Genomic DNA, 14,066 nt, shown 5'->3' with positions numbered 1-14,066 from the left:
GCTCTATGTCCTATGAACCGAGAGAAGGGTGAGGGAAGGGCCACCCGAGCCCAGGAGCTTCATCCTGTGCCTGCAGAAGAGCTGGCTGAAAAATGACTCATGCAAAGCATGAGGTTCGTGCTGGGGACAATGAGAGAGCAGCTTGGGAACGAAGGGGTGTTCAGAGTGTAACTGTCAACCAGGGAAATCTGCCCAGGTAAAGAGAGTTTGGGAGGAAAGTTTATAGAAAACAGCAGCTAGTAGGTATTAAATGTTTAACTACGTATCTGACACAGAGCCAAGCAGCTTTACCCATATCACTACGTTTAATCTTCCCAATCCTGTGAGTCAGTATTATATATTTTTATCTCATTGAGGCGTGGAAAGGTAAAGTGACCCAGCTCAGATCTTAGAGCCCAGTTCGCTACATCGTTAGTGAGGAGGCCTAGCACAAGCTCCTGCTCCTCACGAAAGGGCCTGCAACTGCCCAAGTCCCCCACCCTCCCGCACATCACCATCCCATCTGCTGAGTTCAAAGGTGACCCAAAAGGAATTTCCAGTCCTTCTGACTCAGCCCTGAGCACCGAGGTGCCTCCCTGAGAAGGAAGATCAGAGCATGCGTAGTGTGAAAAGGGTTCCAGAGAGCGGCTCCTGCTGCTGATGGAAATTTTGACCCCGTCTGTCCACAGGAGAGCCCTTTAAGGGTGGGGATACCAGGGCCTGACCTTCGTGGGACAGTCGCTCTCACACCCCCAAATCTCTGTGCCTGGAGATTGCTCCTTGATACACCCATCCCTGGACAGCCTGGGTTGTGAGGGAGAGGAAGGTGAACGGCTACGTTGGCTGGGTTCAGCATAACTGCCTGCTTTGTCCCTGATCACAGCAGGTGACTGAGTACCTGTGTGGGTTACTGTGGCCTACTCTGACCCAAGGGCTGCTCCTTACCTTCTCTGTGACAGCACGAGCACACTCAATCAGCTCCCTCTTGGTGTAGCTATCCGTGGGGCACACCTGGAGGGCTCCGGCCTTCTGTACCAGAAAGATGCAGCCGTGGCCCAGGTCCTGCACGCGCGTGCGAATCTGGAAGCCGATCTGCAGAGGCAAGCCCAGGGCAGGGGAGGAGAGGTGTGATGGACCCTGCCGTTGAGATCTTCCCTATGTGGAAAATTTCCCCTGTGTCCTATGGGGGCCTGGCTAGGAAAATTCCACTCTTGCTGGGAATCTGTGTTTGGTGAAGTATGGAATTTGGTTGATTTTGCTTCCCTTTTTAGAGACTATAAAATGCCCACAGTTCCCACTAAGCAAGCCTCTATCTCAGGTCTTGGCACCCCACCCTCCTGGTATTTGGTACCTTTTCTGGTTTATAGCTTATCTGCTTCTCATGTCACTAGGTAAGTATGCTAACAAGATGAACTGAACTCTGTGGATAATTCTGTTATTCATTCAACAAGCATTTAGTGAGCCCCTGTCAAGGCAGGAAATATGGTTAGTTTCACTTATTCCTCACCACAGCCCTAGAGGGTAATTCAAAGTTCAAAATGTAGTTGGGATATTAAGCATATTTTTAAATATTTAGGTTCTTGCAAAACTGATGTTTACCAAGCAAAGCATCCCGTTCCTTAGCTGTACCACAGGTGAGTGATCACTCTGAGCCCAGACTTTCTTTCTATAAGGTAAGGTTTGAGATTTGCTTTAAAAAATCCATTTTTAAAGCTAAAAGCCAGTGGGCACACATTCTTTTAATGACCCCTGGGATGTGTGATTATAAAAGGTGCTTGGCCTAAGACAAACCAAATGAGTTCCCCTAAGGCTAAGCTGCCACCCATCTGGTTAAGGTATAGTAACACTTCCAACCTCCCCACAGTTTGCACTCCTCTGATCCTGTTTCACATCAATCTTTATTTTGGTCTGATCAATAATCTGCCCTCCAAACCAGCTATGCAACTAAAAACAAAAGCCCAAAACTTCAAGCACAAATCAGTGTTATTTTCAAGAATAGATACAACCTAGAAGGTATAGCTTACCTTGTTAGCGTCTATTAAGAGTATTTATTAAAAGATCTCAGGTACTATGAACAAAACCTGGGAGATTTTGCGACTTGGATGTTACCTTTTGATGTTATCTTGTTAGGGTGTAACTAAGGGGACTTTGGAGAATGAGGGGTGCTGCTGATGTTCTTCTATTATTAAAACACTATTTGAGACAAAAAACTGCTTCCTCTTAACCCTTTACGACCCAAAGCACTTTTAAATCCACTGATATTCTCATGATCCAGAAAGTTGAGCTTCTGATCTTGTGGGTGTCTTTTGCATGATCTATTGGGCGCTGGGGAAGCCTCACGGTCAGGCAGGGCTATCTTGCTGACCAGCTCCATAGAGAAAACATGAACAGCACCTCTGGACTGTACAACAGGCCAGCTCTGCAAACAAGCCTCGACTGGTGCAGCAATAAGGCTGCCCCCAAAGAGGGGCAAAGCACCTTAAGTCAGCCTACACGGCTGGAAGGTTGAGAACCACTGCCATAGAGGCTTGGCCACACAATCCCACTTAGACAGATATGCTATTACCAAGGACAAATTGAGACAGGCTTCCCTCGATTACTTCATGGGCTAGCAGGGCTGAATCAAACAGGAAGGGGTGGGATCTTGGGATTTCAGCCCAGCTGCGGCCCTGCTCTCAACCTGTCACCCATGTGGGCAGTAGAGGACCAGGTACCTTGCTTTCCACTCTTCCCTTTCTCAGCTACCTGAATCTCTGGGTAAGCCCACCAACCTTCAGGCCTTTGTTCCCTTTTCCCCACCAGATAGGACAGAACCTGCCCCGCACACTTCCCAGGGCTGATGAGATGGCCAAATGAACATGACAACATCTCAAAAAACTCAGAGTGCCATATGAATGTTTACTGTTAGAAAAAGAGGCAGTTCAGTGCGGAGAAAGAGCCAGGATGGTGATGCCCAATGAACTTGGGTATGAATTCTGGCTGTTCCACATGTTTAGCTGACTCACTCGAAACATTCACTTAATCCCCAAAGTTGTATAACGTGTCTATGTAGTAATGACTATAGTTGTGCACAACTGGGCAATTTTAGCTCCCTGAGTGTCAGTTTGCTTATCTGTGAAATGGGAAAGAACAAATGATTCTCGTCTCACCCATACCACAGTTGTGAAGGCAGACAGGACGGCACCTAGCACAGCACCTACCATGCGGTAAGGACCAGATAAATAATAACTCTGAATTATTGCTTTGTAGGGCAATATGGGCAGCCAGGTCACCTAAATGAAAGAGGACAACAGAATCAGTCCAGTCTACCAGCAACTTCACAGACACTGTGTTCAGCTGAGAAGATCCTTGGAAGGGGATGCATGGTGAAAAGTGTATTCAAACAGATAAGGGATTTAAAAATGCTAAGCTTCTCAAAGCAACACTCAACTTCTCAATAAATACGTCCAGACCACAGGGTGATCCAGCTAACTTCCAGTGTTTATTATAAAGGAATGTTGCTCCAAGACTTAAAACTTGAGGCTTTCAGTTGGCAACTTTAGTAAAGCGTTACATGAGCCTCAAGAAAAAAACCATCAATTCCTTTCTTGCCCAAATTGAAATGGAGAAAATCCATCTCCTGGTTTTGTGCCCTGAGGGAAATTAAAGGCCTGGTCTTTATGACGTTTTGGATCTGATTCAACTGGAGAGGGGTCTAACAAACACTGATCTTCTTTCCTTACTGCCTAAAACTAAACAAAACGCACTCATTTTTCTCAGGCCTTAATTGTTTCTGAAACCAGATCAAATAAAATTTTCCTGGGAGAGCTTGTGAAAGTTGAAAAGGCAATAACGGAACTTATCTGAAGTTAGAAAACACGAAAGGAAAAGACAAAGAGCATGTCCAGTAGCAGCAGGACATCCCTGTTCCACTCCAGAAAGTGAGGCTCGTGGTGGAAAGTCTGAGAGAATTCTAGAGCAGGCATCCATCTCATTTGGAGGAAGGGGACTGTGGTTCTCGCCACGGGCGCTCAACAAATGATCCTGCCAGCTTTTAAGGCATCCAGTATTACAAGTGGTTACAGCAAATTTTCCTCAGAGACAACGCTGTAGTCACTAAATCTTTCCCCCAGAATTTACATTTTGGAGTTGAGGCCCATAAGGTTTCTAGTTCTTCTTCTTTTTTTTTTTTTTTTAGGGGAAAGTAATCTTAAATTATAAAGCTGCTGGAGGGTTTTATCTTTCCTGAAGAAATAAATTTTCACAGTGATGTTAACAAAGATCTGAACTTTCCATGGAAAAATAAACAGCTAAAAGCTCCTGCTTGATGTTCAAGAGAACTATGACTTTTCCTGTAATTGTCACATTCTGGAAAAGACCAAGACACTGACTCCGCACACAGCAGACTGCAGGCCTGCAGTCAAGGGAGCGACTTCTTATTTGCCCTGGATATAAATATTTTCACATGCTGTGATGTGGGGCCCTGGTGGGCACACAAATAATTCTACAGTCTTGGAATAAAAAACTACGTTGCTTTAGGGATCTCCTAGGCTTCTCAGTTTCCCCCCAAGTATCTGTCTGGCAAATATGCACAAAGAATTTTCCTTAGCAAGCCACTGGTAATTTTATATTCTCCCTTTTCACTCCAGGTCACACTGCTCTCGTGTCCGGAATGTAAAATACATCTCAAGATGTTAATGGTGCAAAGGGAAGACCTTCATGGAAACGTCAGTGGCTATAAACACAGGGCTGATAACCAAAGTAACCTGCTGGTTTGCTTTTAGCAATTTATTCTCTCTTCTGGCTGCTCTGGCATTATTTTATAATTTGCTTCAGTGGTCCGCACTGCAGTAAGGAGGTCTGCTTGTTTCCCACATGGACTGGGTGGCTCATAAGAACTCAGCTTTGGAAAGGCCCCACAGATAACCCAGGCAGGTCAGCATTTAAACTAACCAAGGCAGATGGTAGTAGATTCCATTTTTAAAGGTTTCTGTGGACAGAGGGCCAAGCTTCCCTTACAATCATAGTCTTGTTTTTTACCCCACTCCCAGTGCCAAACATTTTTGTCCAACCAAACTTTTCCTTACTGTAACCTAAGTTCCCTTACCCTGGTTGATGAAATTCAAAATTACATGCTAGTCAGATGAATTACAAGTTTAGATGATCTTACTAAAACAGTTGAGTCTGTTTTTTAAAAAGGGTTGGGGCTGTATAAAGAATCAGCAGAATCCTGATGTGGGCATCTGATAACTGTTCCCTCTTGGTAGTGACTTAACATACTTCTTATATACAGAATTATTCATGCTGCAGCCTAAATATTCAATAATTCTGAAATCTCAAAATTCAGACACTGTTAGAAACTTAAGTAATCCCATGCTCGATATATATGTGCACAAGGACATATATATGATACTTCTCTTTACATGCATTGTTATAACACACATTAGAGAGTGATCTGTCTTGGGCCTTCATTTCTGCAGTGATTTCTAGGAGTTTCTGTTATGTTTAGACCTGACTCTCAGGAGAGACAGCAGCACTGAGTAAGCTGGGGACAGTGACTGTCATTGCAAGGAGAGAAGAAGACCAGGTACAAACTTTCACCTTGCCAGCCCAGTTCACTTAGGAACGTCTCAAACAGGATTTGTACTCAATAAATAGCTTGCTGAATTTCACAGAATGCAGTTACCTTCATCTTCCTGGGGTCCCTGCAATCCATGGCCTTACTCTTTATTTCAAACCGAGCTTTCTTTCTCTAGGAAGCCATGTAATTCCTCTAGCCTTGCACCCCTCTGTGTGCTCACAGTGATGAAGGAGGTGGTACAGGTGCTTTAAGCCTCTTGGAGTTGCACCTGTCCTGAGTGCTTCCCTAGGGACCACCACATTTCTCAGAGGTATCAGACCTTGGCCTTTGGAGCCAAACGTTTGCTACTGTAACACTCTCAAGGGTGTGGGCTTCCTGAGGCCATGTCTACATTGGCCACTGTGGAAAGCTAGTATAGGGAAGGCAGGTAGGCAATAAAGGGGAGTCTACAAAAAGGTTTGGGGGCAGGGATCTGGCCCGGTTCTTAGAGACCCACCAAGAATATTCAGGCCTGACTCTGTTTCATGACAGCAGCCCTTCCTCAAGAGAGGGGCCACTAAATCCTATACTTGGTTTTTCCAACACATCTGTGAACTTCTGGAAAACATAAAAGTAACTGAGAGGGTTGTGCTAACTAGGGTATAAAAAGTAGGCAGAAGATGGCAGCCCCAGGCTTAGGCATGCTAAGTGAGGCAGCAGGTGACGGGCTGGGAGATAGGGGACCTGGCAGGACACTGTAAACAGTTTTTTTCTGTCTGAAGCCCTCTCCCCAGAGGACCCCAGCTCTCCGCCAGTCCGCCCCAGAAAAGGCAGTGAGCTTTGAGCACAGCCTGGGGCCACCAGGTCAGGCCCTGTGCTGTGCAGCAGCAGGAACTAAACCCAGCTCCTGCGACTGAGCTTCTAGAGTGGAGCTAAGCTACAAAGCTACCCCTGGGGGTGGGGACCAGGGTGTGTTTGCTTCTTAAAACAGGGGTCTTAAGGTGGCAGACCTCCTCTGGCTCCGCTGTGGCTGCCGCCATCTGGCCCTGGAGAGCCAAGTGCCCATAGTCACTGGTCATTTGTGAAGCCAGTCCTCCCAACTCCTCCGGGTTAGTAACCGACTTAGTCATCTGGAAAAAGAAAACAAGCAAGACACAAACACATACACACAGAGAAAAGCATGAGAACCATGGGTTAATACCACTGGAAGCCAAAGGGTCTCATTCACTTTTAAGCTCCCAGGAGGGTGAGGCCAAGACTTGCATGTGGGGCTGGACACGGGAGAGGCAGCTCAAGCAAACCCATGCTGTGTCGCACACAACAGCCCAGAGCCCTCACGGGCCCCACACGGCCCCTCTCAGGCCTGACTGTGGCCAGGCCAGATGGACACGTGCTCAGTGTTCAGGCCGTGCAGCGTGGAGCCAGGCCCCAGGGGTCACTCTCTGGCAGGTGAGCATGGCAGCTTCTGGCCAGCCCTGCCCCTGCCAAGATCACCAGGAGAACATCCCTGAGAGACCACCGGGGAGCACAGGCTTCTGGTCTCTGGCTGTCTGGAAACAGGTCCCACCTGGACAAGAGAGGGCATGAGGACAGGGCTGTCCAGGAAATGGTGAACAAGAAGTGACAGATAAGCCAAAGTATTAGAAGAAGAAACTCAGGAGAATGCAGCTTTGTAGAAAATTTGTGCCAAAGAATGACAAAGTTTCAACACAAATTTAGCTGGGAATATACTGTAGCCCAAATGGTCATGGTCTACCTTTCATTCACAAGCTACTCAGTATTTCCCATCTCAGAGACGAATGCACCACAATTCTCGCATCTAGCTCACTTGCTAGTTTCTGGTTTTTCTTCTTCCTCTGGACAAACATGCCTCTCAATTCCCACAAGAGCAGTTTGAACCTGCCTGCCATCCAGAAAGGTGTCCCTGCCCATTGTCAAGTGGCTTCCCTTCTGCCCCACACCCCTCTCACTCAGGATAACAATAGTGTCTCTCTGCAGCCTTTTAAGACCTTGATTTTTAAAAAACCCTTTAAATGACTCCAAAAGGGAATGTCCTTCGCATCTAAGTAAGGCATGTTTATAAGAAAATGCCACAGGTTTCAGGCTGAGGTGTGGGTTTCAAGGAATGCACCTGAACTCCAGGAGAATAAGGTGGCAGCAGGCGCCACTGCTCCATCTATGCCCTGTCAACAGGTGCATGACAATTCTGGAGCAACCTAACTCCAATTCAAGGTGTCAGGCTGGTCACCTCAGGAGTGTCCACGTGGCCCAAGTCTGATCTCCTCAGGGTCAGACAAGCCAGTCCAGAACCTGGCCCAGGAGATATTCCAGAAACACTACCAGGCTCCTCAAAAACATTCCTACCGATGCTATGCCGGGTTCCCTGCTCATTGGAAATCGACACCGAAGTGCTGCGGGATCAGACCTGCGATGCATCCCCTGAGCTCCCTGAGAAGAGCAAGTTTGTCCTCAACTCCAGTTTTTCACAAAACATTGAGATGGGTGCGATTCCCGCCTCTTCCCCCAGCCCCGACACTTTCACACGACAGCAAGCCTGCCACAGTCATGGCACTTCCATGAAGGAGCAGCGGCAGCCAGGGAAGCCTTTGTGGTCCAAGCTCAACCTCTAGTGGACACACGATTACATGACAAAACCATTCAGGGACGCGCCTGGGCCTGATGGAACAGGAACCACCTGTGGCTAGGAGGGCCACTTGATCTCACAACTCAGGCCTGCATGGCAGCTTCTGGAATCTTATCTTATCCAAGCCTCCAAAAGTTGACAGGAACTGTTTCTATATACTCCTATTAATTCTTTGAAGATAGCATTTGTCATGTTTTGTACAACTTTTCAGTATAACGAGACAGCATTCAAGGTTGCTCAATGCCATTTATATCTAAGGAGCTATAAAATACAATTCTGGTTGTACTACATTTTAGAAAAAAAAATACCTCCAAAAGTTACATGCCTTCTCCTGTCAGGAAAACATTTTTTTTTTTTTTTTTTTTTTGCAGTTTTTGGCCGGGGCTGGGTTTGAACCCGCCACCTCTAACATATGGGGCCGGCGCCCTACCCCTTTGAGCCACAGGTGCCACCCAGGAAAACATTTTTATATAACCACGTTGTTTCATTTTGCCTGAAAGACTGGCAACATCTTACTGTCCAAGTATCATTTGATTTCATCTGGCAATCTTATCTCTGTGTTATAATTTCAATCTATAAAAACACCTCAAGTGCTCTGAGAGGTAAACAGGATTTTTCCCCTTCTCCTTAACTCCAAATTCCTTCTCTTTCTCTCTCCTTCCTTTGCTCCCCTGTCCTCATGCCCATCTCTCAGTCATCTTGCAGCTTTTCTATGAGATGAGCTCCAGCAGACTGAAGCTTCCAGACCACAGGCAGCCAGAAAGGCCACAGAGAAAGAACAGAAGTTGGAGCCCTGCAGAGATCGGAGACACAGACTAAGCTCTCTGTTCAACAGATTCTGGACTTGAAGGCTCGGTGGTGGCAGCGGACAAAAGGGCGACCAACAGGGGAGACGGCAGCTCCTTCTCTCTTACCATTTCCTGAGCCGTCACCGCAATGGCTTTGGAGTATTTAACCACAGTCGTCTGATAGTCGACAAATGTTCCCTTTGGTTCTGGAGGAGTGCCTTCATCCAGCTACAGAGGAGAGGAAAAGAACCCAAAAGTCACAAGAAGCCTGGTGAAGTGTGGACTGTATTTATTCAAATGAGGAACTTTGTTAAATAGAGAGGCTCTCAGAGATTCATTCTCTGGCCCAGAATCGACAGAATTACCCAACTTGTGCAATAAGGACTTCCACAGAGGTGCACATCACTCAGGGCACACAGGCAGGGAGAGGCCCTCAGCTCGTCTGAGATGAGTGGGAGGCCTTCTAGAGGAATGACGTTTTAGCTAAGTCTTCCTGGGTGATGAGGAGGCTGCCCCTCCAGAAGGTATCCCATGGAAAGGGACCAGCATTCATGCCCACAGAGGCAGAGGTGAGCCTGATGCTTCTAGCAAAGTAGTGGAAGGTAAGGTGGGAGAGGAGGCAGACTCTAGGAGTATCCAACCTTTTTGTCTTTTCTGGTGCATATTAGAGAAATAAGAGCTGTCTCAGGCCACGTGTTAAATACACAAACACTAACAAAAGCTGATTAGCGAAAAAAAAAAAAAGTGCGGGTATACTTCTTGTGTACCCAGATAAGCAAAAAAAAAAAAAAAAAAAAAAAAATCCTCATAAAATCAGCATGTGGCCAGGCTCCAGGTCTACCTGGTGAAGTGGCTTTCTAGGAATGGTCTAGTCCACGGATATCTACAACAGGGAAACTTTACTTACAATCTAGGTCAGGGAATGGAAGGAAGTGGTAGCACCAGGAATAAGCTGTTGCTCACCTGACTGTAAGAGCAATAGAAATTGAGAGAAGGGCAAGGTCACTGCCCAGAGAAATAGTTGGGATAGAGGGTTGAAGGGTTGGAGACTTTGGTTCAGAAAACCTGTATTGGAGACCCCGTTCCAGGGCTTGTGAATGAACCTCAAGCTGTTAGACTCTGAGTCTCAGGTCTGACACTGGTAACTTCTAAGCATCACATGGTTGGAGTAAAAATAAAAAGTATACCTGGTCAAAACTACACGAAGGAAGAAGAGAGAATGACCATGATCATGGAGATGATGATGGTCATGTCAATTATGTTTATGATGAGGAAAAAGGCAACCCATCTTCACCAGCACTGTTGCTGCTGCTGATACACTAGGTGAGGAGACGGGGGAATCAGAGTGAGCGCAGGAAGAGTGAGCCTTGTGAGGATGGCCTGGCCTGAACCGCAGGGGGTTGGTGAGAGTGGTGGGAATGAGAATCTTGCAATCATGAAGAAAACAGGGGCATACTGACGATCTCCCTGGCAGCTCTGTGCCATACGGTTTGGAGTCAGGAAAGAGACTGGGGCTAAGAGGTCCATTTGGAAAATGCTGGATGAAGTATTCAATAGGAGCTTATGTGATGATGGACGTGAGTTACCCTGTGAGAGAATACAGCCTGTGTGTGATGTGGCTACACAGTCTGGGCTGTATTTTTCACCAAACCATTAACATAAACCCCTGGCTAGATATCTTAGCTTTCCTTAGCAGGTATACAGACACTGCCAAATATCCCCATCACAGCACAGGGGCCCTGCCAGTCAATGAAGACTGAGCTTGTGCTCACTTGCTTGGTGTGAAATGACTGAGCACCTGTGTCAGGCTGTGTGTGGGAGAGGTCATGTGAGATGTGATGTAACTGCAACATGCCGGGACACTGGGGCTAGAGAAGAGCTCAGAACTCCTAGCCCACGACCACCAACACCCATGAGAAACCTTGAACCAGTCTGAAGACTGTGGGAAGAGAACGAAGTAGTGAGTTTTGCAGGATTTTGACATTAGTTAGTTGAAAGAACTTTATTTTGAGATTAAAGACAGCCTTCCTATTGTTTGTGTTAATATGACCTTTCTTACATAGTTGCTATTTTAAATCGCACGCGAACTTTATGGACGCCCTGTATAAAACAGCAGTGATTTAGACAGCAGAGATTTTGTTTGTTTTGTTTAATTTTCTGTCTTGGACAAAACAAAAACCCAAAACAAAGAAAAGGTACTATGTCATAAATATCCCACAGGATCCCACTAACGTCACTGACGGAGGAATCCGGGTTCACAGAGCTTAAATGACTTGTGCAAAGTCACCCAGAAAGCTGATTACTTCAGACTCACCCAGTAGGTTCCCAAACTGCTAGTGCTTTGATGTGAAGAAAGAATTGCAAAGAGAACCTTATAGCAGAAGCCCCCAGAGTGTCAAGGATTCCATCAAATTGCGATCAACTTGGATGCAAACTTTACATCCAATCATAATCAACTTGTATGCAATTCTTTTTTTTGTGTTTTTTTTTTTTTTTGCAGTTTTGGCCGGGGCTGGGTTTGAACCTGCCACCTCCAGCATATGGGACCGGCGCCCTACTCTTTGAGCCACAGGCACCGCCCTGGAAGCAATTCTTATACTCAATCAACTCAAAGTCAGTCACTACCTTTGAGAATTTTAGATGAAGAGTCTAATAGTATCTTAGGTGTTTTAACCAAATTAACAAAACTCTGAGGGAAAAATGCTAATTTTCTAATGCCTTACTGTGTAGGGGCCCAAAGGACCTGAAATATCACCTACAACTAAGTCCCCAGTGATAGGTTAAGCAGGGGAAGAGTGGGTAAGAGATGCTGTGTGGTTACCCTGGATGTCAGGATGGGGAAGGTAAGTGTTTAGGGCAGTGGTTCTCAACCTTCCTAATGCTGCGGCCCTTTAATACAGTTCCTGTGGGTCATGACCCTCAGGCTGAGAACCGCTGATTTAGGGGAACCGGTGAAACTTAAACTGTATACTTGGTGAAACTGGGAATGAGGGACCTTTGTTCCTGGCCTCTGTGGCTTATTATGTCATCAGCTGTTCTTAATTATTGCTAATAGCAGACTTATCTCCCAGCCCTTCCAGAAAAATCGAGAGTGTCTTTGGCTGAGAGAACAGGTGGTCCAGGGCCCGTTTTCTCCACCCACAGCCCGTGTCACAGTGCCTAAGACTCCGGACTATCAAAAAAAGACTTAGGAATCTGACCTTCATCTTCCAGGAATTCATGGAATGTTTCCCTATCATTACAGTTATGCTAAAAAGTACCTTCTCCCCCAAAAAATAAAAGATCATTGTTAAAATTTCTAATTTATATCCAGAAACCTTGGGCTCCATTATTTACTGTCCTTGGTAGGTGTAACATATAGCTTAATTGAAAACTCTGGTTTCTGATGTGCTGAAAACCAAACATATCTACGGAAACTTATCCAAGAGCCTTGAGAAAGGGGAGGGAATTTCACTCATTTTCTGCCAAACTGTCCATATTTGATACATGTGAAACCCACAGCAAAAATTAACAGGTAGAGAAATTCAAGGTTGGAGTCTATAAGGGGAGACTAAGGCATCCCAGCCTGGGCTTGTTACTTTATCAGTCTGACAATGACTGCATAATGTTTAAACATAATTATTCTAATTATAGTTTCAGGGTATCATTTCTTTATGGAGATATGAACAACCAATCTTCTCTAAATTAGCAATTAAAGACTGGTTATTATGCTGAATAACCATATTAATGTAGTCACAATTTGACAATGGACATTTCAAAACACCAACAATGCTGAAAATTCTTGGCTATGCTATCACAGGGTGGCAATTAGACGTTGATGAACAATTGTTCCTTTTAATGAATATCAAACTGACATGACTAGTGAAGGATTCCTGGGGGGGAGGGGAAGAAGAGCAGGAGACAGGGAGGTGAGCCTGTCTCCAGTCATATTTCCCTGCTGACTCAGCTCAATTGGTGGGTCACTAAATGAGAAAATGATACTTGTATTATCGTCTAAGTCTGTAGCCTACAGGAGTTCACTAAGGGCTTTTAGACATACTATTTCCGTGATTTCTGCACTTGGCTAGATACCAGAACCCTGAGGAAGACTTTCAAAGTAAAAATAGTGGTGCTCACTTCGGCAGCACACATACTAAAATTGGAACGATACAGAGAAGATTAGCATGGCCCCTGTGCAAGGATGACACGCAAATTCGTGAAGCGTTCCATATTTTATAAAGCAAGCTCAACCTTGAAAAAAATAAAATAAAGTATAAATAGTGATTCCTAGGTTCTACCCCGTAGAGATTCCACCTGAGCTTAGCAGGGGATGGTGCCCAGGAATCTGCATTCTTGGAACGCTCCTTGGGATTCCAAAATAGCCATTCCAAGAACCAGCACATGGGACTCATTTCATTATTTCCTTGTGGACTTTGTTCCCCACAACCACCCTATGAAAGACACTGGAGAGGTAAATAATTATTTCCATTTAAAAGATAAGGAAACCTATCTTTTTCTTCATGTAAAATTAGAAGGAAAGGTATGCCTGGCTAATACAAAAATAATGCATTGATAATAAAGAATCGTATGTTGGGCATAGGATTGGACATTTGGACATTAACCAGAACAACCTTCAATAAAAGAAAAGGCTGTCGGTCGACTCCTTGAGAAAAAGCACGTGAAGCCCATGTCTGAGAGAGATGAAGTAGAGGAGAAGGCTAGGGAGCCCACGCCTACCTTGCTCATGGCCTCTGCAATGGCGTCCACCATGCCCCCCACCAGCCCCACTTCACTGGCGGCTTCATTCAGCGTCACCATGATGTCGTCCACGGCTTCCTTCATCAGCTGGGCAGCCTCAGTGATGGCATCGTGGGTGTGCTGTGCCTGAGAAAGGAATTGAGGCGTGTTTCCTTAGGCAGAAGAAAGTGATGCTTGGTCTTTTAAGGATCATTTCACTTCTTTTAAGAATAGCCTGAAAAAACAGAGTATGAACCTATATCCCCACCATGGAGCTCAGCAATGCACTCCACACCTTCCTTGGCCTTGTTCATATTTGTCCATTTGTTTGCAAAGCAGAAACCAGAAAGACAAATGTAAAAAGATCCCTGTTTTACAATCAAGAAGAAAAATAAAACGC

The 14,066-nt window shown here is 45.6% G+C and overlaps 1 protein-coding gene and 1 non-coding gene across 2 annotated transcripts in view; one reads left to right on the top strand and one right to left on the bottom strand.

The window, feature by feature from the left end:
• The window catches only part of TLN2 (talin 2), a 453,366-nt gene that overhangs the window by 49,871 nt on the left and 389,429 nt on the right, over window positions 1-14,066 (bottom strand). The window contains exons 43-46 of the mRNA XM_053594602.1: window positions 13,667-13,813; window positions 9,077-9,178; window positions 6,529-6,648; window positions 925-1,071 (exon numbers count right to left, since the gene is read on the bottom strand). Coding sequence (XP_053450577.1) covers window positions 925-1,071; window positions 6,529-6,648; window positions 9,077-9,178; window positions 13,667-13,813 — 516 coding nt within the window. The remainder of the gene's footprint in view (window positions 1-924; window positions 1,072-6,528; window positions 6,649-9,076; window positions 9,179-13,666; window positions 13,814-14,066) is intronic.
• LOC128589334 (U6 spliceosomal RNA) lies at window positions 13,059-13,165 on the top strand. The gene has a single exon (XR_008380928.1). It is a non-coding gene; the product is annotated as a U6 spliceosomal RNA (small nuclear RNA).

Source organism: Nycticebus coucang, chromosome 6 (genome assembly GCF_027406575.1).
Source record: "Nycticebus coucang isolate mNycCou1 chromosome 6, mNycCou1.pri, whole genome shotgun sequence".
Lineage (NCBI taxonomy): Eukaryota > Metazoa > Chordata > Mammalia > Primates > Lorisidae > Nycticebus > Nycticebus coucang.
The sequence above is the reverse complement of the archived record's forward strand: the minus strand, read 5'-3'. Positions and strand labels throughout refer to the sequence as shown.